The sequence below is a fragment of the Chanos chanos genome, chromosome 16 (assembly GCF_902362185.1).
Source record: "Chanos chanos chromosome 16, fChaCha1.1, whole genome shotgun sequence".
NCBI classification, from domain to species: Eukaryota; Metazoa; Chordata; class Actinopteri; order Gonorynchiformes; family Chanidae; genus Chanos; species Chanos chanos.
The window spans coordinates 13,249,114-13,269,789 of NC_044510.1; the positions used below are offsets into that span (position 1 = coordinate 13,249,114).

General features: G+C 43.0%; 3 protein-coding genes across 3 annotated transcripts in view; 1 reads left to right on the plus strand and 2 right to left on the minus strand.

Annotated features, from left to right (window-relative positions):
* rab38c (RAB38c, member of RAS oncogene family) overlaps positions 1-1,557 on the minus strand; it is a 3,621-nt gene extending 2,064 nt beyond the window's left edge. The window contains exons 1-2 of the mRNA XM_030793232.1: positions 1,365-1,557; positions 347-627 (exon numbers count right to left, since the gene is read on the minus strand). Coding sequence (XP_030649092.1) covers positions 347-627; positions 1,365-1,557 — 474 coding nt within the window. The remainder of the gene's footprint in view (positions 1-346; positions 628-1,364) is intronic.
* Positions 1,558-4,146: 2,589 nt separating this feature from the next.
* Positions 4,147-5,622, plus strand: LOC115829176 (ras-related protein Rab-39B-like). Its single transcript, XM_030793233.1, has 2 exons — positions 4,147-4,361; positions 5,196-5,622. The coding sequence occupies exons 1-2, from the start codon at positions 4,147-4,149 to the stop codon at positions 5,620-5,622; spliced, it is 642 nt and encodes a 213-aa protein (XP_030649093.1).
* A 3,410-nt stretch (positions 5,623-9,032) lies between these two features.
* Positions 9,033-20,478, minus strand: slc7a3a (solute carrier family 7 member 3a). Its single transcript, XM_030793231.1, has 12 exons — positions 20,393-20,478; positions 15,062-15,556; positions 14,732-14,893; positions 14,228-14,396; positions 13,860-13,978; positions 13,468-13,690; positions 12,682-12,821; positions 12,010-12,112; positions 11,665-11,891; positions 10,888-11,054; positions 10,526-10,634; positions 9,033-10,239 (listed from the first exon to the last, which is right to left on the minus strand). Exons 2-12 carry the CDS (start codon positions 15,426-15,428, stop codon positions 10,094-10,096), a joined length of 1,932 nt encoding a protein of 643 aa, XP_030649091.1. The 5' UTR covers positions 15,429-15,556; positions 20,393-20,478; the 3' UTR covers positions 9,033-10,093.
* Between the last annotated feature and the right edge of the window lie 198 nt (positions 20,479-20,676).

Consider the following 20,676-nt stretch of genomic DNA (forward strand, 5'->3'; position numbering starts at 1 on the left):
GTAAACAATTCATCTAAAAATAAAAAAAAAATAAACGAATAAACAAAACACACCCCACAGCTCCACTTCATCTCAGCCGGTGTAATGGGAAGGTTGAGAAATGATGGCGCCACGTAACTGGTATTGGACTGGTATTGTACCATGAACCACTGAAACACGCTGGCTACCACGATAACCAGCCAAGCAGTTATTATCCAATGAGGAATTAATATAATGCAGCTAATGTGATCAACCAGGTCTTCAAAACGACTTGTAGTGGTGAAGCGTGACTCTTTCCGTGAACAAACTTTTAAGTTCAAAAAGATACTCTGATATGGCGCGTATCTATCCAAACTCTTTGACTCACCTTAGCTGAGGTTTCGAACCATCCCGCGAACCCGTGCTCTTTGCAGAAGGTGTCGAGTTTTGGGATCTGGGAGCACAGGCCTTCGCGGGATTGGTCGGATTTGTTGGCGAGCAGCACCGTGGGGACGGGCTTGCCGTTGCTAAGCGTGACCTTTGTGTCCAGGTCGTCTTTCCACTTCAGCACGGCGTCGAACGTCGAGGCTCGCGTCACGTCGAACACGATCAGGGCCCCCACAGCCTCTCTGTAGTACACCCGAGTCATGTTCCCGTAGCGCTCCTGCCCTGGACCGGACCAACACAGAGAAAATACACTGTGCGTCACTGAGTATATGTGTGTGTGTGTATTTATGTATGTGTATGTGTGTATTTATGTATGTGTGTGTCTGTGTTAGCATGTGTGTGCAGGGTGTGTGTGTGTGTGTAGTCCTTGGTAAGTGGAGGGCGGTGAGGTGTCATTAATATCAACATATACCTGTGTTTCATAAATCAAAAGGGAGAGAGAGAGAGAGAGAAATAGGGAGAGAGGAGAAAGAAAAGAAAGGGAGAGAGAGAGAGAGAGAGAGAGCATAAAGGGAGAGAAGGGGATGGACTCTTGGCAGTACCTCCAGCACTCATGTGACACTAACACGAGTATGAGACCAGCTGAGATTAACACAAGACACAAATTCCTTTACAGTCTCAGAAGAAACAAAGAGTTTAACTCAGGAAAATTCTGGAAGGCACACAATAGAGTTACGTGTGATGTCATGAAGATATTCTGCAGAGAGTGTGTTACACGCCACATTAGAAGCACTAAGAGCAGTCAAATCTGACAAATAAGAACTCATGTGAGTTCATCAGATTTTTTCCTTATGTAATGTTTTTACTGAATCTGACAGATTTTCTTATTATGAAATCATATTGTATGTGTAAGGCTTTTTTTGTGATATGAAAGTTAGTGGTGGGGGGGTGGGTTGGGGGGGCTTCCATATAAGACCAAAAAACGAAAAGGATAACAGAGAGCAATGGTTTTAACATACCAGCAATGTCCCACAGCTGTAGGCGGATCACGGTTTGATTGTCCCATTGCAAGACTTTCAGGGCAAAATCGACTCCAATGGTCGCGCGATAATGTTGTGAGAAGATCTGATGAACGTACCGTTTAATTATTGACGTTTTTCCAACCCCAAGGTCCCCGATCACGAGAACTTTGAACAAATGCTCTTGTTGCATGATTGGACTATGAGAAGTACAGTTGTCAAATGAACAGCGAATCCCAAGTACCGCACGTTAGAAGTAGTTATATATACTTGTACACTGCCTAGACTATTCCTCAAATACCATTGATGACTGTTGTCGGATAACGCTTAAGGCACTCGCTCCTGGGAGATTCTGGCATCCTACCAAGAACTCACGTCCCATACGTTCAGTCAGTATCGATCCACGCCATCCACGCCACGTAACTACGAATTGCCATACCAAACTGCTGGTGAAAACATCTGTTTAACTCCACGAATAAATGAAGAGACGCTCCATGCTGTAATTTATACGGTTGTACAGTTTATCCATAGCGTTGACGTAACATACAGCTGCATGAACAGAGAAGAAAAAAACTTAGAATAAATGTAAATGCGCTGAAACGAACGGTCCGAGGTCTCTTCTGGCAAAGGATACTGCTAGTATGTTACTTAACCGTGAGGAACCGACGCCTGAAAACTCACTTTCTCTCTCGCTTTTTTTGAAACTTCCAGGCGCCTGGACACTGTCTTTCCCTCTGAAGTCACGCTTATCGTCCATCTGTCAACTGATAGAACCACAGAATGTTCCGTGACCACACCCATTTCCGTATGTCACAAAAATAACTGCTGAGAGTTCCCATATTTCTCTTCTTTGCAGACATTCTCAGGGAAAATACTAACCAAACTTTATGCTGTTTATGCTGTCTTTAAATACTAACTTTGTATGTTCTTCCTACTTAATTTTGTATGTGCCCTCTTTTAAGTTCTTCATGTTAACATCTTTATACAAAGTTTTAAAGGGAAATTAATATTACTATGGCTTCATTAGGAACTTTAAAACTGGATTTATTTATACCCCTTAACCAAATAGTGTTCAGACCGGCAATAAGAATTGAAGGAAACTTTGCAGAAAGAACCTGAACACGAATTATGATAGCAGAAAAAAACTGAAGGCTTAATTTAAGCAATATTATACATTTATTAAATAACTGGCAACTTGATCATATGTAACTTAAATGACACCTTTAATCAGACCTTTCAACTTTGATTTTTTTTGTTTATTTGTTTGTCTTTTTTTTACATTCTAACGCATTAAAATGTAATCTCAAACCAGTAAGTAAAAGAACCTTATTTCTGTGTAATGACTCTGGTCTTAGAGGATTAATAACTGCAAATAATTTCGAAATATAGAAGACTTTCTATACTTTATGTGTACTTTATTAACCTTATAATTTTTACATTGTGTTATTCAATGTAGCGGTATACGGATTATTTCAAAAACTATCTGGGTGAATTTTGACTCCGGTGGTTTTCCACAAGGAGACACTTTTCCACTTTGCAATCTGTGCATTCACTCTTCGATAACTAAAGCGTGATACTGGAGCGAGCGCCCCCTAGACTGTGTGTACAGCTATTTGTGTCTGAGAGTTTGTTGACGTAAAATTCGATACACCTCTAGTAGGGGTTTTACGGTAATGGTACTGATGAGGGATGAGTCAGGCTATATGATGCTGATCATAGCTACTGCCATTTCATCAGCACATTTCCACAAACATCTCTACATCCTTAAATAGGAATTTATCAAAACACTGAAACGAGACATTTGTGGAATTTTGAAGAACGGCTGTTATTTACTCAGAACCCGTCAACAGATTATGATAATTCGACGTTTTATTTACAGCACGATTTGGAACTCAACGAGGGCTGTTTGGATCCGTAGCCCGATTCGGGTGCGCTTGAATGCTTTGCCTGGGAATAGTATTTGGTGAATTATTTTCGAAAGCGAAAGACTCTGTAGATCATGGGGTTCACAGGATACTGAAAAGCTTTTCCGAGGTAATTGCATGACTGCTCGCCTATTATTTCGAACAGAGCGATTTGTCGGCTAATGTGAAATGTTTGCCCCATAGGCCCAGAATCGCCTCACCGAATGCTACTTATTAAGCTACACTCTCAGCAATTCGAGCATTAGCCATTTAAAAGAGTGTATTGTAATACGCATAAACAGCCTGTTGTTCTTAGCTCAAAGGTTATTACAGGTTAAAGTTTGCAAATTCGCTAAACAATGGCATGCCAAATAAATGCAGTAATTCAATATGAGAACGAATACTCAAACATGGTAGAGAATTAGCCCGGATCAGAATAAACAATGAGAGAGTTGGGAACAAGACTGTAAAGAAACCTAACGACAACCTTTCTCGCGAGCGGTTGTAGCTTTAAGAGGCAGTGAATTAGGCTACCAGTGTAGTAGACAATACACCATTCAAACTCAGCTGTTTAGCAAAATTAAAACAAAAAAAAGTTTAAAGGGGCTCCAGAAATGTAGGTGTGGCCTTTTGTGTTGTTACACGGTGCTTTCTCCTCAGATTTAATTCTGAGATAAATCTAGCAGAGAATTTGATGATTAGGGTAAGATCTAACTGGGAAAGTGACTCTGGTCTCACCCCATGCTGTGGTCTATACTTCTTAAATGTGCTGTTCTAGTGTGCTGAAATCATGTTGATGCTCTTAAAAACATTGTGATCAGTTACCATACACGTATACACCCACCTTTCTTTTATTTTCTGTGCAGATTAAATAAGATATGGAAGCTATATGGCTGTACCAGTTTCGGCTGATTGTCATTGGCGACTCGACGGTCGGGAAATCATGCCTGATTCGACGCTTCACAGAGGGACGATTCGCACAAGTGTCCGACCCGACCGTTGGAGTGGACTTCTTTTCCCGCCTTGTGGAGATAGAGCCTGGAAAACGCATTAAACTTCAGATTTGGGATACAGCTGGTCAAGAGAGATTCAGGTGCATTTTTTTTTTTGATGGTTGTTGCAATTTTCCCTCCAGGTCGAGCAAAGGGTCCCATATGGGCTCTCCTTGCACAGGGGTAGACAGTCCCCCCCCAGAGGCGCTGGAGCTACATCTTATTTGAGAGTTGTGCTCCAGCTTTAAGCCAGTATGCTTGTTCAGCAAGGCCTTGGTCCTCTGGTTCCTGCGTGTCTGCAAAGGGGTGGGGGGTGGGGGGGGTAAGCATACACATGCTGCAGCTCTGTAAGAAAACCTGTCCAAACCTGTTGTAGAAGAGAGGAAAATGTCATTATTGAAGCCTGTGCAACTTTTCTGAGAAATTCCTTTTTCCTTAACCTTAGATGTCCTTCTGCTAATCATAAGCACACTATTGTTAGTCTTACTCACACCTGAGCACAGAAAAGATCTGAAATTTTTAAGTGGCAGGGTCCACTCTACACGCTCCTTTTCCATGTGACACCCCCCCCCCTCTCCTGGTGAAACGGGACAAACAGCAGTTTTGATGAAGACTCTCTAAATCATTTATCTGATGTTTGCTTGGTATTTGCTTCAACTCGCTTCTGTCTCCAGTGAGAACCGTATCAACTTTAACAGAACGGGACACAAGGTGAAGGAGCCATGTAAGAGTACTGGGAGAGGGCCCGGATACTTCAAATACTTACCTGACCTTCTTTTGTTCTTAATGCGGCTGTTTTGTTTCTGTGTGTCGGCTCTGTCTTTTGTTCTTTCTACACTATCTCACCGCGTCGCTCTCTCTCGGGTCTCTTTTATCTCTTCTTTTCGCTCAATTCCGTCGCCTTATCTCCCCTTCCCTTCTGTTCCCCGTAACAGGTCCATCACTAGAGCCTATTACCGAAACTCGGTCGGAGGCCTGCTGCTTTTCGACATCACCAACCGCCGCTCCTTCCAGAACGTTCACGAGTGGCTGGAGGAGGCGCGGAGTCACGTGCAGCCCCACGGCATCATCTTCCTCCTGGTGGGTCACAAGTGCGACCTCGAGCCCCAGCGGCAGGTGACCCGGCAAGAGGCCGAGAAGCTGGCGGCCGCGTACGGCATGCGCTACGTGGAGACGTCGGCGCGCGACGCCATCAACGTCGAGAAGGCTTTCACCGAGCTGACGCGCGACATATTCGAGCTGGTCAAACGAGGCGACATCACCATCCAGGAGGGCTGGGAGGGGGTGAAGAGCGGGTTTGTGCCCAACGTGGTGCACTCGTCCGAGGAGGTGACCAAGACCGACCGCCGCTGCTACTGCTGATCGACCGTCGGGTCGCCCCGTTTTTTCACCCCGCGGCTCGTTTCGCCCCCCCCCCCCGAATGCGTCCGCTAAAGCCCCGATCGTACTCCATTAGCTCTCGGGCCTCGCGCCGCTTCTGCCCCCAAAAAACACGATTCCTCCTGCAGAACATATCAGCTTCTCCCTTCCCGGCTTAGGTCATGAAAAAGGTCCCATCTTTTGCCTTTCTTAGCTCCAGTTCGCACTAACGCTTAAACAATCACCCCATGTGTAGGCTATCGAGTGGAAACATCTAGAAATGCTGCATCACCTTCAGAGCCAAACCTCATAGCTTCTCTTGACTAAAAGAGACCCCCCCCCCCTCCCCACACACACACACCGTCATCCCCACCCCCGGCACCTGTACACTGCACTGTGGAACTCTCGGAAAGTCTGAAAACACATGGGGTGTCCCTTTTTTTGTCGGACGGACACACGCGGTCTGGACAGATACGCACAGGGTTATCTGTGCGCGTTACGCTAACGCTGCTTCAGTTTGTGGAGTGTCTCTTGGACTCGTTGGGGGACAGACTGTTGGACTGGACGTACCCCAAAAAGAGATGCTCGTGTACTCTGAGGCAAAGCTGGAACCAAAGTTCACGAGTAAGCTTCCGGATCAGGGCCTTACTCCTCGTGCGAAAGAGAAAAATCAGGTTTTTGGTTCTTGAGAATGAGAGACAGTGCAAAACTTAATGTGAAGTAGTTTTGTGGCTGTTAGCTCAACTGTTGCTCTCCATTTACCTGCGCAACAAAACATGCTGTACCATACATCTTTGCATTCAATTACTCATTCTTTTTGTCCTTTTAATCGAAGGCGAATGTGTACTAACATTTTAAGGGAATGACCTTTTTTTTTGCCTTGGTTTTTTCATCAATAGCATATCCCAGTTAGTCACTCAATACCAAACAAAGAAAACACCTTCTTAAATCTTGAATTCAGTTGCCTACTTTTATTCATTTACTTTTGGTATAATCCAAAAGTAAATAAATAAAAGTGGTCACGTATAGGCTGCCCCCCCCCCCCCCCCCCCCCCCCGGCCTATACGTATTACGAACCAGGCTAAGACCCCCACTCCCCTTAATATGTAACCATCATCCTTTTTCAAGTGTTTTCCCTAATCCTTCTGTGTATTGGCTAAATCCCCAAAACCTCAGAAAAAAAAAATGTGTTTTTAAGACAACGAGAAAGTATAGAAATGGCCTTTTTCTGCCAGAAGATGGTGCACAACTTTCACTCAACTTTTATTTTATGTTTCAATCAGTTTTGATGTGGTTTTTTTTTTTTCTTCCTTTGTATTCTCCTCAGCTTGAAAAAAAATGCACGTAACTGTCAGAGAATATGGCCCTATAACAACTAGCCTCTTTTTTGGCAAGTACATTGGAAAAGTAAACCAGAATGGCTATGAGGTTGACTGACTGAATTTCATAATAGATTCTGTAATACCAAACAGTCTTTGAAAACACAGGTGGAAAAAAAAAAGAACAAAAACGAAAAACAGTGAAGCTCCCCCGTTCGTTGTCTCCTCTCAGTATCTGACTGAAGAGGTTCCAGGCCTTTCTTTCTTTTTGGTGAAACATCTGGACCCAAACCTTCTAAAACCTTAAATCATTTATCTTAACTCTGTTACATTCATCTTTGCCCTCACTCATTTTTCTTTTTTCTTTTCTTTTCTCTTTCTTTCTTTTTCTTTCTGTGATATATTGAAGTGGCTTAGCACTGCTTAGCACTCCCTTAAGGAATTCACACTCATTCTGAATGATTACCTGTTCACTTGAGGTTGGTGGATGCTGCAGTGTGCTCTTTATTCTGAATACTGACCTGTACAATGTTATTTAACAGTTTGAGATGGCTATGAAACTATGTATTTATTGACCTTGTGTGAGAGAGAGATGAAATGTACCACAAATAAAAAAAATTGTGACTTGTGACATTATCTTTTCGTAAAGGTTTTAAGTCTTTTTTTTTTAGTACTTCTGCAGCTTTTAAATTTTAATATGTGAATGCTAAGGGTTTACGGTAAAGTCAAAAATATAGTTTGCTACGATCTAGAAATGTGCTTCACAAAGCAAATACAAAATCTATACAAATATATCTATAATTCATATCAGACTAAATAAAGACAAATCATTTTGACAGAATCATTTTATTTTAGAAAAAAAAAGAGAACATTTAAAATAGAGTTCATTTGTACATGAGGTGGCTATTTACAGTGTACAAAACCAAGCAAGAAACAGACATATATATATATTAAAGATGTATACGCATAGGAAAAAAAAAACTATAAAAAAACAAAACAAAACAAAAAACCAAGAACGGGTGTCTCTTTAACTGTGTAAGTGAATCTCAAAGGCATATGGATTGCTTTGCGTCACCGTTTCACCAAACATTACGATCTTTGAGGGAGTTCTAAGCTTCAGGCACCGTTCTGTTGGAGACACACAAAAACTCCGAGCTATTACACGTCAAGCAGAAACATACGCAGCTTTTCAAAAAATACTTGTTTTTTTTTTTTAACACACAGCATGTTAATGTTTATGTACATTTCACATAACTGTGACTGTTTTTCGTAGAGTTTATTATACTGTATGTACACAAAAATGATCAAAAAGCTATACATAAATACATGTCTACCTAAGTGATATATGAACTTTAATGGTAAATACAAAACGGAGGAAAGAAAAAAAAAAACAAAAACATGTTAATCATAAAAATCTTGACCAAGTCACATGTTTGTTTTTGACTGAATACAATGCTGAAACCATGTTTCAACACTATTTGTCTCTCTCTCTCTCTCTACGTCTTCTTCAACTCTGGTTTTAAAAAGTGGTCTAGGTGATACCCTCCGTGTACTTCTCTGTGGTCTCACTGCCCAGTGTGTGTCTGGAAATTTCAATGATGCAACTACCATGAATACATACGTGTTGTGTCTTCCAGTTGTAACATAAAAACAGACCCACACACACACACACATTAAATTAAAATCCAAAACGAGCAGAGAAATTCTACCCCGATGGCAAGTAAACCGGCGCATCACTACACAGAAACCAGTTCTACAAAACAGAATGGACAGATAGAAGCTAACGAGAGCTTAACAGCGAAGCTGTCAAGAACAAGTTTCCATGGAAACTAAAAATGTTTGTGGGGGGGGGGGGGGGGGGGGGGAATTCATATCTCTCTCCCCACAAGTATCTACACCTTCAAATATAATACACTGCCCATACCGGCAGCCAGTTATTAACTTTAGAATTTAGTACGTTGCCTGCGGCTTCAAAACAAACGACAGTGTTTCAGTTTCTTGGTTTAAATATTGTAACTGTCCACAGAAAGGGAGATGGTTACAACTCAAGTATTGTTCCAGAGCTGTTAAGCTTTTGTCATGTTGTTAAAAAAAAGGAAGAGAAAGACAAGAATGGACAGTGAAAAACAGATTAAAAAGAAAAACCAAAAAAACAAAAAACGACAGTATGACATTTACATAACACTGTGATCACATGAGCTGAATCTACAGTCAAAGAAAGTCCAGCAACATGTGTAGTAGTTCAATACTGTTTTGTCATTTTGATGCAGCAATAAAACATATATAAATAGCCAATTTTTCGTCATATTGATGCGGCATACACATAAATAAATAGCCAATTCATTAGTCCTTACGCTCTTTGGATTAGCAACATACATGCAGGTTAATTACCTTCAGGGTACGAAACCGACGATAAGAAAAGATGTCTTCATCAGTATGACTGGAGATATATTTAAAATATACCCAGTTATGGATACAATTAGAATGTACATTCTCTCTTCCCGCATTAGCGGTTTATAGCTGATAATACCTCGCATTCTTAGTGGTTGCAGTGCTTAGAAGGTGCTTTCATTTTATACCTCCCACACTAGAGGGCGGTGTTGTCAAAACTCAAGAGCACAATTAAAGTGTCCCCAAGTTCGGACAACCACCATGTGCGCTCCGATGCAGTTCTTCATCTTTTTGTTCTGACTAACAATGTGCTTTCAGACAAAAATGGGGAAATAATAAAAAAAAAAAAAACAAACCAAAACAAAACATAAAAAAAAAACAAGACAAAAAACACGTGCACAAATACCCTGTTCGCATTTTTCCCGCAATCACGCATCATAAAACGGTGGGCCGGGGACTACAGTACAGCAGACTACAGGAACTCCGAATCCATCTGGGTTTAAAAGCGAGAGGCACAGTCGCGCTAACAAGCGGCTAAATACAGACGCTAATATACACAACGTTAATTTTTTTGCATTTCCATAGCGGATTTAGACCGTGTGACATATGTACGTTAAACAAAGCAGTCCGTGACCCACAACGTGGAATAGAGGCAGGGGAAAATGGTTGAGAACTGTTTTATACATTTGAATCCATTTAACCAGCAGTTGTCACCTGGAGTTTAGTGCTTTCTAACGATGATACTAGGCTAACTGCTACTACATTTACGGTGAGACGGCTTCGGCGTCACTCTCATGTCCGCCTCTGTAAATAGGGCTTTTGGTCTCCAGGCCAGAGTCGTATTTGTGGGAAGAACTGTTCATCGCCTCTGTGCTGTGCCGAATACCGTATAAGAAGTAGATCAAAAAACCTAAGAGAGAAGAATGGATTTTACAGTGAGGTTACAGATAATGTAAGGACAATAATTGTTCTCTTTTTGAAAGTGCAAAACTGTAAAATTCACTGCAAAAGTGCAGGATGTTGAAAACCCCTCCTAAAAAAGAGAGATATACATATACAAAAGTATGATAGAAATACTAGTGAGGAGTTATGTGTAGCCACCTATATTTTAAATATTACGGTAACGTTTCCCCATTGATTGACAAGAGTATCAGTGCTGTGATTGGTGTTTGTGGTTACAAGTTAAGCGTACTCACCAATGCCCATCCACACAGCGAAACGGCACCACGTCGCCAGGTCCAACTGCATCATGAGGTAGACGTTTACAAAGATACTGAAAAGGGGTAACCATGGTAACAAAGGCACCTGTGTGAGGGGCAAATATCGGTTAGACATATCTGAGCACATCCAAGTTCGCAAGTTAAAGCTCCTGGTAGATTAGATGTGGCAAACTGACACTTTAATGACTTCCACGATAAAACGCCTACAACGGGAACGTACGTTTTTTTGTTTTGTTTTTTTTAACTTAAAAGCACATTTTCCAACTTGCATAAAAATTCTTTGCGCGACCAAACTAGTTAGCGGCTCCGCTTTTTCCAGCGCGAGAGAGACAAAATACCTTGAAGTTGAGTGGCTCCTTGCTCTCGGGCTGTCTCCAGATGATGATGACACAAGCGAAACAGAGAGAAGCCAGCACAGCGCAGATCGTCACCCACACGGGCTGACCTTCAGACAGCTCCGTCACACACCCGGCCAGCACCACACAGAGCAGAGTGATCAACACGGCTGCAGAAGACGAGGGGGAGGCCAAGATTATTCTCATGGTCAGTGTATTAGCAGACCTGTGGTAACTTATTGGATTGGTAGTACTCAAAGCCTTGAATTTTGCTCAGTGTAACACACGCACACAGAAAACTGCAGCCAAGTTATCTGATACACAGACGAGGCCTTGAGAATTCAACCAAAGGTTTAGAGTGTAAACCAACACAGAGCCAGACCCTGTTTCAAACTACACTTGAATAAAAGACTAAATAAAAATGCTCAAAAAAAAGAAGAAAAAGAAAAGAAAAGAAACACAACTGCTTGGTTTAAGTACCAACACTGTAAAAAGTCTAAAGGCACTAAAATAAGTATAACTAAAAATAAGTAAATAATCATCTCTGAGACAGAGTAAAAAGTACTGTACTTCAGTTAGCTACTCTGTAAATGGGTTTAACAGAACCAGTCATATTTAATGTACCGGAGAGGAGCAGTAAAAGACATGGAAACACCACAGATGTGGATAACAGGCAAACGCATCACACTGAGTGACTCACACACACACACACACACACACACACACACACACACACACACACACACACACACAAAGAGAATTTGTGTTTTTGTCACTTACAGACGACAGCGGTGGTGGCGTAGACGATGGTTCCAGACGTCTTGGTTGGCGTCTCTTGGCTGGGAACGAGCAGCAGCTTTGGGGAGAACTTTTCTCTCTGGGGCCTGTCTTCAAACTCAACCCCGTACTCATCACCGCTGTCCCCGTTCACCGCTACCTTCTCCCCCCCGACCAGTTCCACCAGCTTCTCCGTCTGGCTGGACGAGCTCAGGGTGCCGGGCTGGTACCTGGAAAGTGAGGTCAGAGGTCAGAGGTCAGAGGTCAGCTTTGACTCTGTGAGAGTGAGCTGTAATTGTATTAAGAATGCACGAGTCAAGGTTTTTTGTTTTTTTTTTGGTAACTTACCTCAGAATGAGAACACACACAGCCACCAAAGAATAGGCCAACAGCGTTCCGATAGACATGAGGTCAACGAGGGCGCCCAGGTCAAACAGGAAGGCCATTAGAGCTACGAGGAGACGACAAGACAAACCGACATTTCAACACGTCATCGCCGTTATTGTTTCCGGTCAGCGGCTAAATAAGGACGGGACTTCTAGTCCGATCTTCTAGTTCTCAACGCCTTCACCCCCACTGCCCGCTAGCAGACTTAATCCAGAGGTTCTGCTGCATGGTTAATGAGGTGACGGGTCCAAGCAGGTGATTTTTAGCAGAACTGAAACAAAACTATTCAAGGCGGCGGTGGCCTTGACTGGGCTTGGGAAACGATTGTTTTAATCTACACGAAATATTCCATCGCAAAAGTAAAAAAAACAAACAAAAAAACCTCACAAGTCTCCCTTTTTTTTAAATGACACATTTTGACTTTTACGTGATAATTCGTACAGCGAAACGATTGTTCCTTTTAAATTCAGTTCACTTGAAACATTCCGAGGTCACTCGATCCCAGTTAAAGACTTATCTATAACTTGATTAAAACGTTGGACAGCTGTTGTGAAACTGTCCTGTATGGGAGCATTAACGAGAAAGAGAACGTGAATCAAAAATGGCTTTTTCTCCAAGCTGAGATAACTCTACCTGCGACGATGCCCGACACCACGGTGGCCAGCGCTGGGGTTTTGGTGCGTTTGTTCATGTTGGACAGGGAACGAAACAGCAGTCCGTCCTCCGCCATGGCGTAGATGACCCTCGGCATGGGGAACATGGAGCCGAGAAGGCTGTGAGACGGACACGTCACAAAAAGAAAAAAAAAAAAAAAAGAAAAAAAAAGAAAACAGTTAAAGAGGTTTTCGAGACGACAACACTTCCAGGAAATAGTTCCAGACATTTAAAAAAAAAAACATTCTCGTTTACTCATACTTCTTCTCCGTTGGCCAGCGTTTATTGTCTATAGTCTCTTTAGTCGTTTATTGCAATTCATTGGCTTTTGCTGCTCTCACTTGATCGTTCTGTCAGCTGCTGCTCTGTTTTAAATGTAGCATCGCGTTTCCGGAGAAACTATATTCCATGCCTTACTTAACACCTGAAACCGAAAAGTCTTTTTTTTTCCCCTCCTTAATTTTCGGCTGTCGCTTCCTGTTCTGCTGCCGCCAACAATAAATAAGACCAAAAAAAAAAAAAACCCCAACAAAAAAAGCATTTGCCCATTCTGCATTTTTTTGTTTCTTTTTTTGTTTTTGTTCGTTTCTCACACTCTACTTCTTGTTTCTCAGGAACAGAACAATTCAAGGGAATCTATCCCCTTTCTTTCTTTTTAAGTTGGTGTTTTTTTTTTTCCAGTGAAGAGCTAGCTAAGCTATTCCAGTGATCTCAGAGCTCCCTGCTTCCTCATTAGCCGGTACAGACCCATCCGATCTTTCTCACCTGGTAGACAAAGCGCAGAGGGAGCCCACCGCCACGATGTATCTGGCCGGCGCCCAGCCAACGTAGCTGAAGGCTTCGGGCAGGGGACTCTGGGTGTTCAGTATGTAATAGGGCATCATGAGGGTGAGGGCGGCCGAAACCCCGAAATAGGCGAAGAAACAGATGAGCAGAGACGCCACGATACCCACGGGGATGGACCTCATGGGGTTTTTCGCCTCTTCACCTGCGAGAGCAAGGAGTTTAAAGAGTTTTTATTTTTTATTGGTAGGTGTCTGATGATTCTTTAAGAGAGAAGCAGAGAAACAGAACTGTGTAAATAAAGGGGGTCGTAGGACTATAAAATGGGGGGGGGGGGGGGGGGGGCTCCGATTTACAGATGCATGGTAACGTACTGGTGGTGGCGATGCAGTCGAAGCCCACGAACGCGTAGAAACAGGTGGCAGCTCCTGACAGGATGCCGCCAATGCCGAATGGAGCGAAGCCGCCTTTGCCAAAATTCTCCGGTATCATTCTGAGAGTGAGAAAGAGAGAGAGAGAAGAGAGAGAGAGAGAGAGAGAGAGAGAGAGAGAACATTACATTCAAGCTACAGCATGTATGCTCATCTTAAGTATGGAAGACATGAAAGTCAAACATTCTAGAGATTCTAAACTTAGCTCTGCTAAAAAAAAAAAAAAAAAAAAGTTCACACGGCTGCTTTTCTCCTCGTAAAGGCAAAAAACAAACAAACAAACAAACAAACAGACAGACAAAAAAACTCACTCCGCGGTGGCGTTGGTGCTGTTGAGGAAGTCCTCCAGCGTGAGGTTCCAGTTGGCAGTGTTACCCTTCACAAAGCCGGAGATGATGACGAAGCCCAGCACCACCAGGTTGATGCCTGTGAAGATTTTATTGACCAGGGCGGACTCGCTAACACCGAACGCGAGGAGACCTGAAAAGCATCCAAAATACGAGCCCATAATCGTTAACCTGTCACTCACTTTTTGTTCAACTCCAACTATCAAATCAGATGTCAATGACATTTTGTACAAATAGCTGAAGCCTAAAACAACAGCAACATTGTTTGATGGTGGAGAATTGTGAAGAAGAAAGAGTAACAACGCTGTTTAAGAAGTGATGCTTGCACAAAACAAATCGAAGTATTCAACTGTAACCAGAACTGATTGCAAATGACCCAATCAGCATCAACAACAACAAAACAATGCTGATTGAGTTTAGATTGCTTTGTAAGTTGATGGCTATTTCCTGAGCCAATTTGGTACTCACCGGTGAGTAACAGCACAAGAATGAGGGCAAACAGATCTGGGTATTCGGCCAAGACATTGCCGGGAACCCTCATCGCCATGCAAGCCCGGAAGAAGCTGGAAATCTTCTGTTCCACCAGATTATCGAAGGTGGAGCTCCAGGCCCGAGCCACGCTGGCGGTTCCTGATCAGGGAAAAGGGGGGGGGGACCAGTTAGCATCTCGCATCCATTAAACGTTCATTAAAATTCGACACCATGCCAACCCTGTCTGACTGTCTTTGGAAGAAGCTGTAGTGTTAGTTAGCTAGTTAGCGTCATTATCATGATGTATCTGTCAAAGCAAACACTCACCTATGACGTAGGACAGTATAAGATTCCATCCGGTGATGAAAGCCCAGATCTCGCCCACTGTCACGTAACTGTAGAGGTATGCTGAGCCAGTCTTCGGCACGCGGGCGCCAAACTCCGCGTAGCAAAGCCCTGCTAGCATGGACGACAGCGCAGCCACCAGGAAGCAAAGGACGATGGCCGGTCCTGCTTTCTCTCTCGCCACCTCACCCGCAAGCACGTAGACTCCGGCGCCCAGTGTTGAACCAACCCCCAGGGCGACCAGGTCAAGCGTGGAGAGGCAACGAGCGAATCGCGTCTCCTCCCCCGAACAGTCCAGGGCCCGACGACGCAGCAGCATGCGCCCAAAAGACGCCATTTTGTCCACCATGTTGTTGGGTTTTTTTTTTTTGGAGAAGTAAAATGGACGATGGTGTGCTGGAAAAACTGGAGAAGGTTTTTGGGGTTTTTTTGGGTGTGTTGAGTTTGGTGGAGCCGAGGAACTCCTGTTTTCACCTGCTGTGAAGACATGAAAAGGGGAGGATTAGCAAGTGCATGTGTATACACGCTTATCGATTTAAGGCAGTGGTATACGCCCAAGATGACTTTTTATCTGGGCCAAATATCCAGCCTGCTGGCTGAAACCAGACAGAACTGGCCTGTCTCCTGTACTAATGTCTCCATTAGGCTAATTCTGCCATTTAGCAGTTCCATCCTTAATCCAACCTTAACCGAAGTCTGTTTTCAAGTCAAATTAGGCATGGAGACAAGCTGTCCTGTAACATTCCAGTGGAGTATTATCCTGGTATTAGTTACAAAGCATGGACATTGACACCAAACAATTTGGAGGCAGATGTAATGATGTTGCCAAGAGCAACGATCGCAAGACATCCAATCAGGTTTTAAATTGTTACTCAGACACAAAATACAATGCATGAGGGTCCCGGTTTACTTTCACAAAACGTTCTCACAGAACCAAGCCGCAGCTAAGCCTCAGAGTAGAAGCAGTGCCGGACTGTTTAAAAAAAAAAAAAACCCTTTCACACAAAATTCTTCCAACGCTAATCGTAAGATATTCAGGCGGCGAGACTGTTTTAGATTCTTCATCTTTTTTCGTTTGTTTTTTCTTGTTTTGTTTTGTTTTGTTTTTGGCGTGACCTGAGTGGATGTTGGGCGTGGTTATTTACAAAAAATGGAGCCAACCATAACATTGCTGTCAGCTAGCAACCCCCCCCGGAAAATTGTAAGTCTGTAGAACTGACAGTTGCTTTTTGTGGGGGAGTCAAGGACAGCGACATTGAGTGTAATTATCGAACTCTTTGGTTCTCAAGCTGTCTGAGTGGGCTGCCCAAGCCTTGGTGTTTTGAGATATAAGTCATATAACCTTCACAGAGCTACACTTGGTTCGCCGGTAAATTCATCACGGAACAGGAGCATCCTGTTCCCTCTGTAAGGTCGTCGAGGATTTTTTGCTTACAGCTGACATTTGAGAGGTGACCAAAACATTACGTTGTCTTCTTTAATAAACGCCCCCGATTTGATACAGTGAAGGACGCAAGCCATTCTGGGTTTTTTTTTTTTGGGTGTCTGTTATCTCGGACTGGGGGTAACCAAGACAAAAATTTACTATAGACTCAAACTCCGAGGAATATGTCTTAAACAAACAAAAAAAAAAACAAAAACAAAAAAAAAACCCCCAAAAACCTTCAGTTTAGTAATCTGCGGAGAACTGTTTCACCAATGTTGTGCAATGAACGGTACAGAATGTCCGCAGATCAAAGAGAGGGTAAACAATGGAGGAAGCCGGGAGAGAGAGAGAGAAAAAAAAAATGAACACAAACATCTCTTTTAATTAAACATACAATGGAATGCTGAAATAGATCCTTTTTATCTGCACTGTGGGTTTGTTTGTTTTGGAGTGTTGGCTGCCAAACGCACACAGAGGGGTCTGATCGGGCCTTCTATGGGAAAATGGCTGGAACTTCGACTCTCATCCTTGTCGGGTTCATTCAGGACTGAACCTGCTGTACGGGGGGGAGGGGGTGAGAGGGTGTAAGAGAGGTGAACCCAAAAACGAAAGAAAAAAAAAAAAATTGCTTACACCATGTATGACATGTTGAGTTTTGATGGAACATGTTGGGCATTTTGACATTGCTTTTTTTTTTTTTTTTTTTGGTGTGCTGGCACATATACGTACACAAAAGACTTGCTTACTTTTGTGGATCATAGCTGCTTGACCAAACATTACGAACTGAGAAAACTGGCTTCGTGTTCTGGCATCGGCGCTGATGCAATCCCGGACTGTTTTTAACACGTACGCCTACATCTCCACTTTGGCCCAAAGACTCAAGCGACGACTCCATCCACGCGTTCTGTTTACACAAGCTGTTGGTTTCGCCTGGAGATGGACGGGCACATTTCACACGCCTCTCGATTACAGAAACGAGACCCAGCACAGGAACATTTGGAGGCATACATCTCGCAACATATCTGAATACCAAATGCCACAGTAGAACAGCCCGACTTGCTAAATACCACGTTGCCAACTAAGAGATCCCACCTATCTAGCTCAATTCGATTTTCTCCTGTGAGATGGATGGATGGGGGGCAAAATACTGGCTGATATATAGCCTATGAGTGTTTTGAATATGTGGGTTTGTGTATGGCATTAATTGTAACTGTGAGTTAGTACTGAACTGAGTATTTTAACTGCCATAGCACTGCAGTCATGAGGGCAGTTACATGACCGAGGGGGGCTAAGCAGGGCATTCATATTGTTCCCTGTCTATTTGATAATCACCCAGTGTGCCTGAGGCTCCAGCGGATTCAGGGTGGTTTATCCTAGGCATACTGTACATGTCTGAAAAAGGCCACCCTACGTCAGCCAAGGCGAATTGTGCTAATCTCTTCCTTGTGGTCTCCACGAGGCTAGCTGTGCAAAGCGAAAGTATGTGTGGGTGTGTGTGTGTGTGTATTAAACCTGCATTACGAAATACTCTACGTATAGCCCACCAATGACATGTTGGTCGTTTTGTTTTTCAATATCGGTATCAATCTGATTGATTGGCAGGTGTATGCCTGCTTATCAATTACTGCAACATGGAAACGGAACAAAGATGGCCGTCAAGTGAATGGGGATGTTGTTGAGTGACTCATCTGGCTTTTCTCAAAATAAAAGCCTCAAGAAACCCTAAGTGGATTACGTCGTCTCAGAAACCTGCTAACCTTCTTATAGAACGTCTCCTTATTCGTTTACTCTGAGCTTGTGTTTGTTTGGGTTCCGGTTTCCGCAAAACATAATGCAACTCTTTCAACGATCCCACGTTTGACAATACGAAAACCCATAGCATCCGTTCAAACATCTGAGATCTTTTCAAACATCTAAACAACTATTTCCTCTTTAAAAGTTAAAATTTGCAGTTCGTTCTATTCAATACAACGAGTTTCCCGCTTGATAACCACTTGAAAAAGCAATGTTCAAAGGCGTGTTTACAATTACAATTGTGGCGGCGGACTGACCCGCTGTGGCTAGGTCAAACCTTGGAGGTACATTAAAGGCCCATTCACTGTTATTACGGTCACTCCACATGACAGGATTAGCTAAATCCTCGAACGAACAACATTTTCTCAGGCTCCACTTTGCCTGCCAAATTGGGGCAGGAATGTCTCTGTTCAACAGACTAGTTTCACCCATGCATTCTCAACACAGCGGTACAACCGGCATCACCAAGGGCACAGGGCAACGTCAAGTCAGCTTGATAGCGAGTGGAAAAAAACAATAGCCCAAACCACATGCTGCGAGAGAAGACTTAGTTTACTTCATAAACCTTCAGATCGTTTATTTATTTCGTCAAATTGTACCCATACTGATGCGCAGGTCTTTCGAGAGCGAGAGCGCGAACTGTTTGGGCAAACCACAGGACCCACTCGGTTGTGGTGCCATGTTACATACCGAAGCTCAGCACGAAGATGGACAGCTCGGCACCAAGCTGTTTTACGGTTATAAAATGGTGGGCTTTAGTTAGATCCCATGCTGACACCCACCGCTGTCTCTGAACTTATCGCCCTTTACAGTACGTGGCACACTGCCAATGTAATCCCCCTAATCTTGGGGTCCCTGTATTCTTCAGCAAATCTTCATTGCCTCTTTCTAACTAACTTGTACCTCGTATAGAACTCTCTCTCTCTCTCTATATATATAACGTACAGTAGCATTTAGAAGTAGCATTCAAATGCTTTTGTTGGCGCCTAAAACACCACAGAAAATAATATATCCTTCGTTCCTTTTAATCTTAGGGATATGGGATCAACGAAACAAACACCGCCTAATAAAAGATGATGCACGATTACCAATCGTGTTGCAGCGTTCAGTGAAGCGTTAATTATTCAAACTACTCAATTACACTGTAATACCAGTGTCCTTATAAATAAATCTTGTATTGACCGGCTTAAACTGGTTGCAGTTGCGTGAGCTTGGTAGCTGATGCAACGTCTGCAGAACTTGCTTCCGGGGCGACTGAGCATGGTTCAAACGCTGAAGGATGCAACTGGTGAGCGGGAAAATCGTGCACTCACGAGCTAAAGATATATACACACACGTACAATTAAAGAACAAATAAAATGCAGGGGGCATGCACAAAAAAAGCACAATTCAGAATAGATGGAACACATTTAAAGTCAAAAGAAGCCACCGAGTTGAGCTAAGCTGTTATCGTGATTTATAATGAGGTTCTCTAGGTACAGTGGGTTGGGTATAACTTCGCTAATCCTCATGGCACATAGTTACTAAACCGCCAAGGCAAATCCTAAATCGTCACTCGTCTTGTTCGAATGTGTAAAACTGCTCTAATTAGCCCTGAGGCTTTAGTCGGGATTCATTCGGATTCATCGCTCATAAGGCAAACTAACTTAATGTAATCATAGGATCAATGGAAATAGTTACGGTAGCCATAAACCTTTGCATTTACCCTTTTAATGAATGAACACTAGCTAGCAAACGGTTGTGGCAATAACAGAGACAAGAAAGTCTAAGAATGTTTTTTGCCTGCATGTAGTCGGTAACAAAGGAAACTTATAGAGATCGGGCTGCATGAACACAACTGTCTCGCGAACTGGCAAGCTCGCGTCTTGTTAAAATGTATATTTTGGTTGTAATAAGCCATAACATCAAAAGATTAGCAAAGCGTTACATCAAATGCATTGACTATTGAAGAGCACAGGCGAGTATGGAATTGCATCAGAATCCTGTGGTAACCGGCGCGAGAAGCGTACGTTCTCCTTTATCAATGACTTTTAATTTGAAAAGGTGTATTATGAACAAAACATTATTACACGTACAACTTTAAATGTCGTTACCTTTTAGTATGGAGATGGAGTTCCAAAGACGCGTCCACTCAGGTCTACCTGGTCAGTAAAGTGTATATACACCGGCAAATCACAGTGTGAGGGACTACTGAACGACTCAAGGTTTTGACGACGTGAAGGCGGGGCGGATGACGTTGTAGTAAACAAAGACCACACTTTTTTCAATGTTGACTAGGGGTTCAGCGTAGAAACGGGATGTTTGCTATGTCCATTCAGAATATTCTACATGGATCCCTGACAATTTCAAAACCAGAGAGCCTCTGGCATGCTAAATT

Excerpts from the sequence above, each read along its gene's own strand:
- LOC115829176 (XM_030793233.1), top strand. The coding sequence starts at position 4,147 with ATGGAAGCTATATGGCTGTACCAGTTTCGGCTGATTGTCATTGGCGAC. Across the intron at positions 4,362-5,195 it reads GCTGGTCAAGAGAGATTCAG|GTCCATCACTAGAGCCTATT; the intron begins GTGCATTTTTTT and ends TCCCCGTAACAG.
- slc7a3a (XM_030793231.1), bottom strand. The coding sequence starts at position 15,428 with ATGGTGGACAAAATGGCGTCTTTTGGGCGCATGCTGCTGCGTCGTCGG. Across the intron at positions 14,397-14,731 it reads TCTTGTGCTGTTACTCACCG|GTCTCCTCGCGTTCGGTGTT; the intron begins GTGAGTACCAAA and ends GATGCTTTTCAG. Across the intron at positions 11,055-11,664 it reads CGCCACCACCGCTGTCGTCT|CCGTGTTGATCACTCTGCTC; the intron begins GTAAGTGACAAA and ends CGTCTTCTGCAG.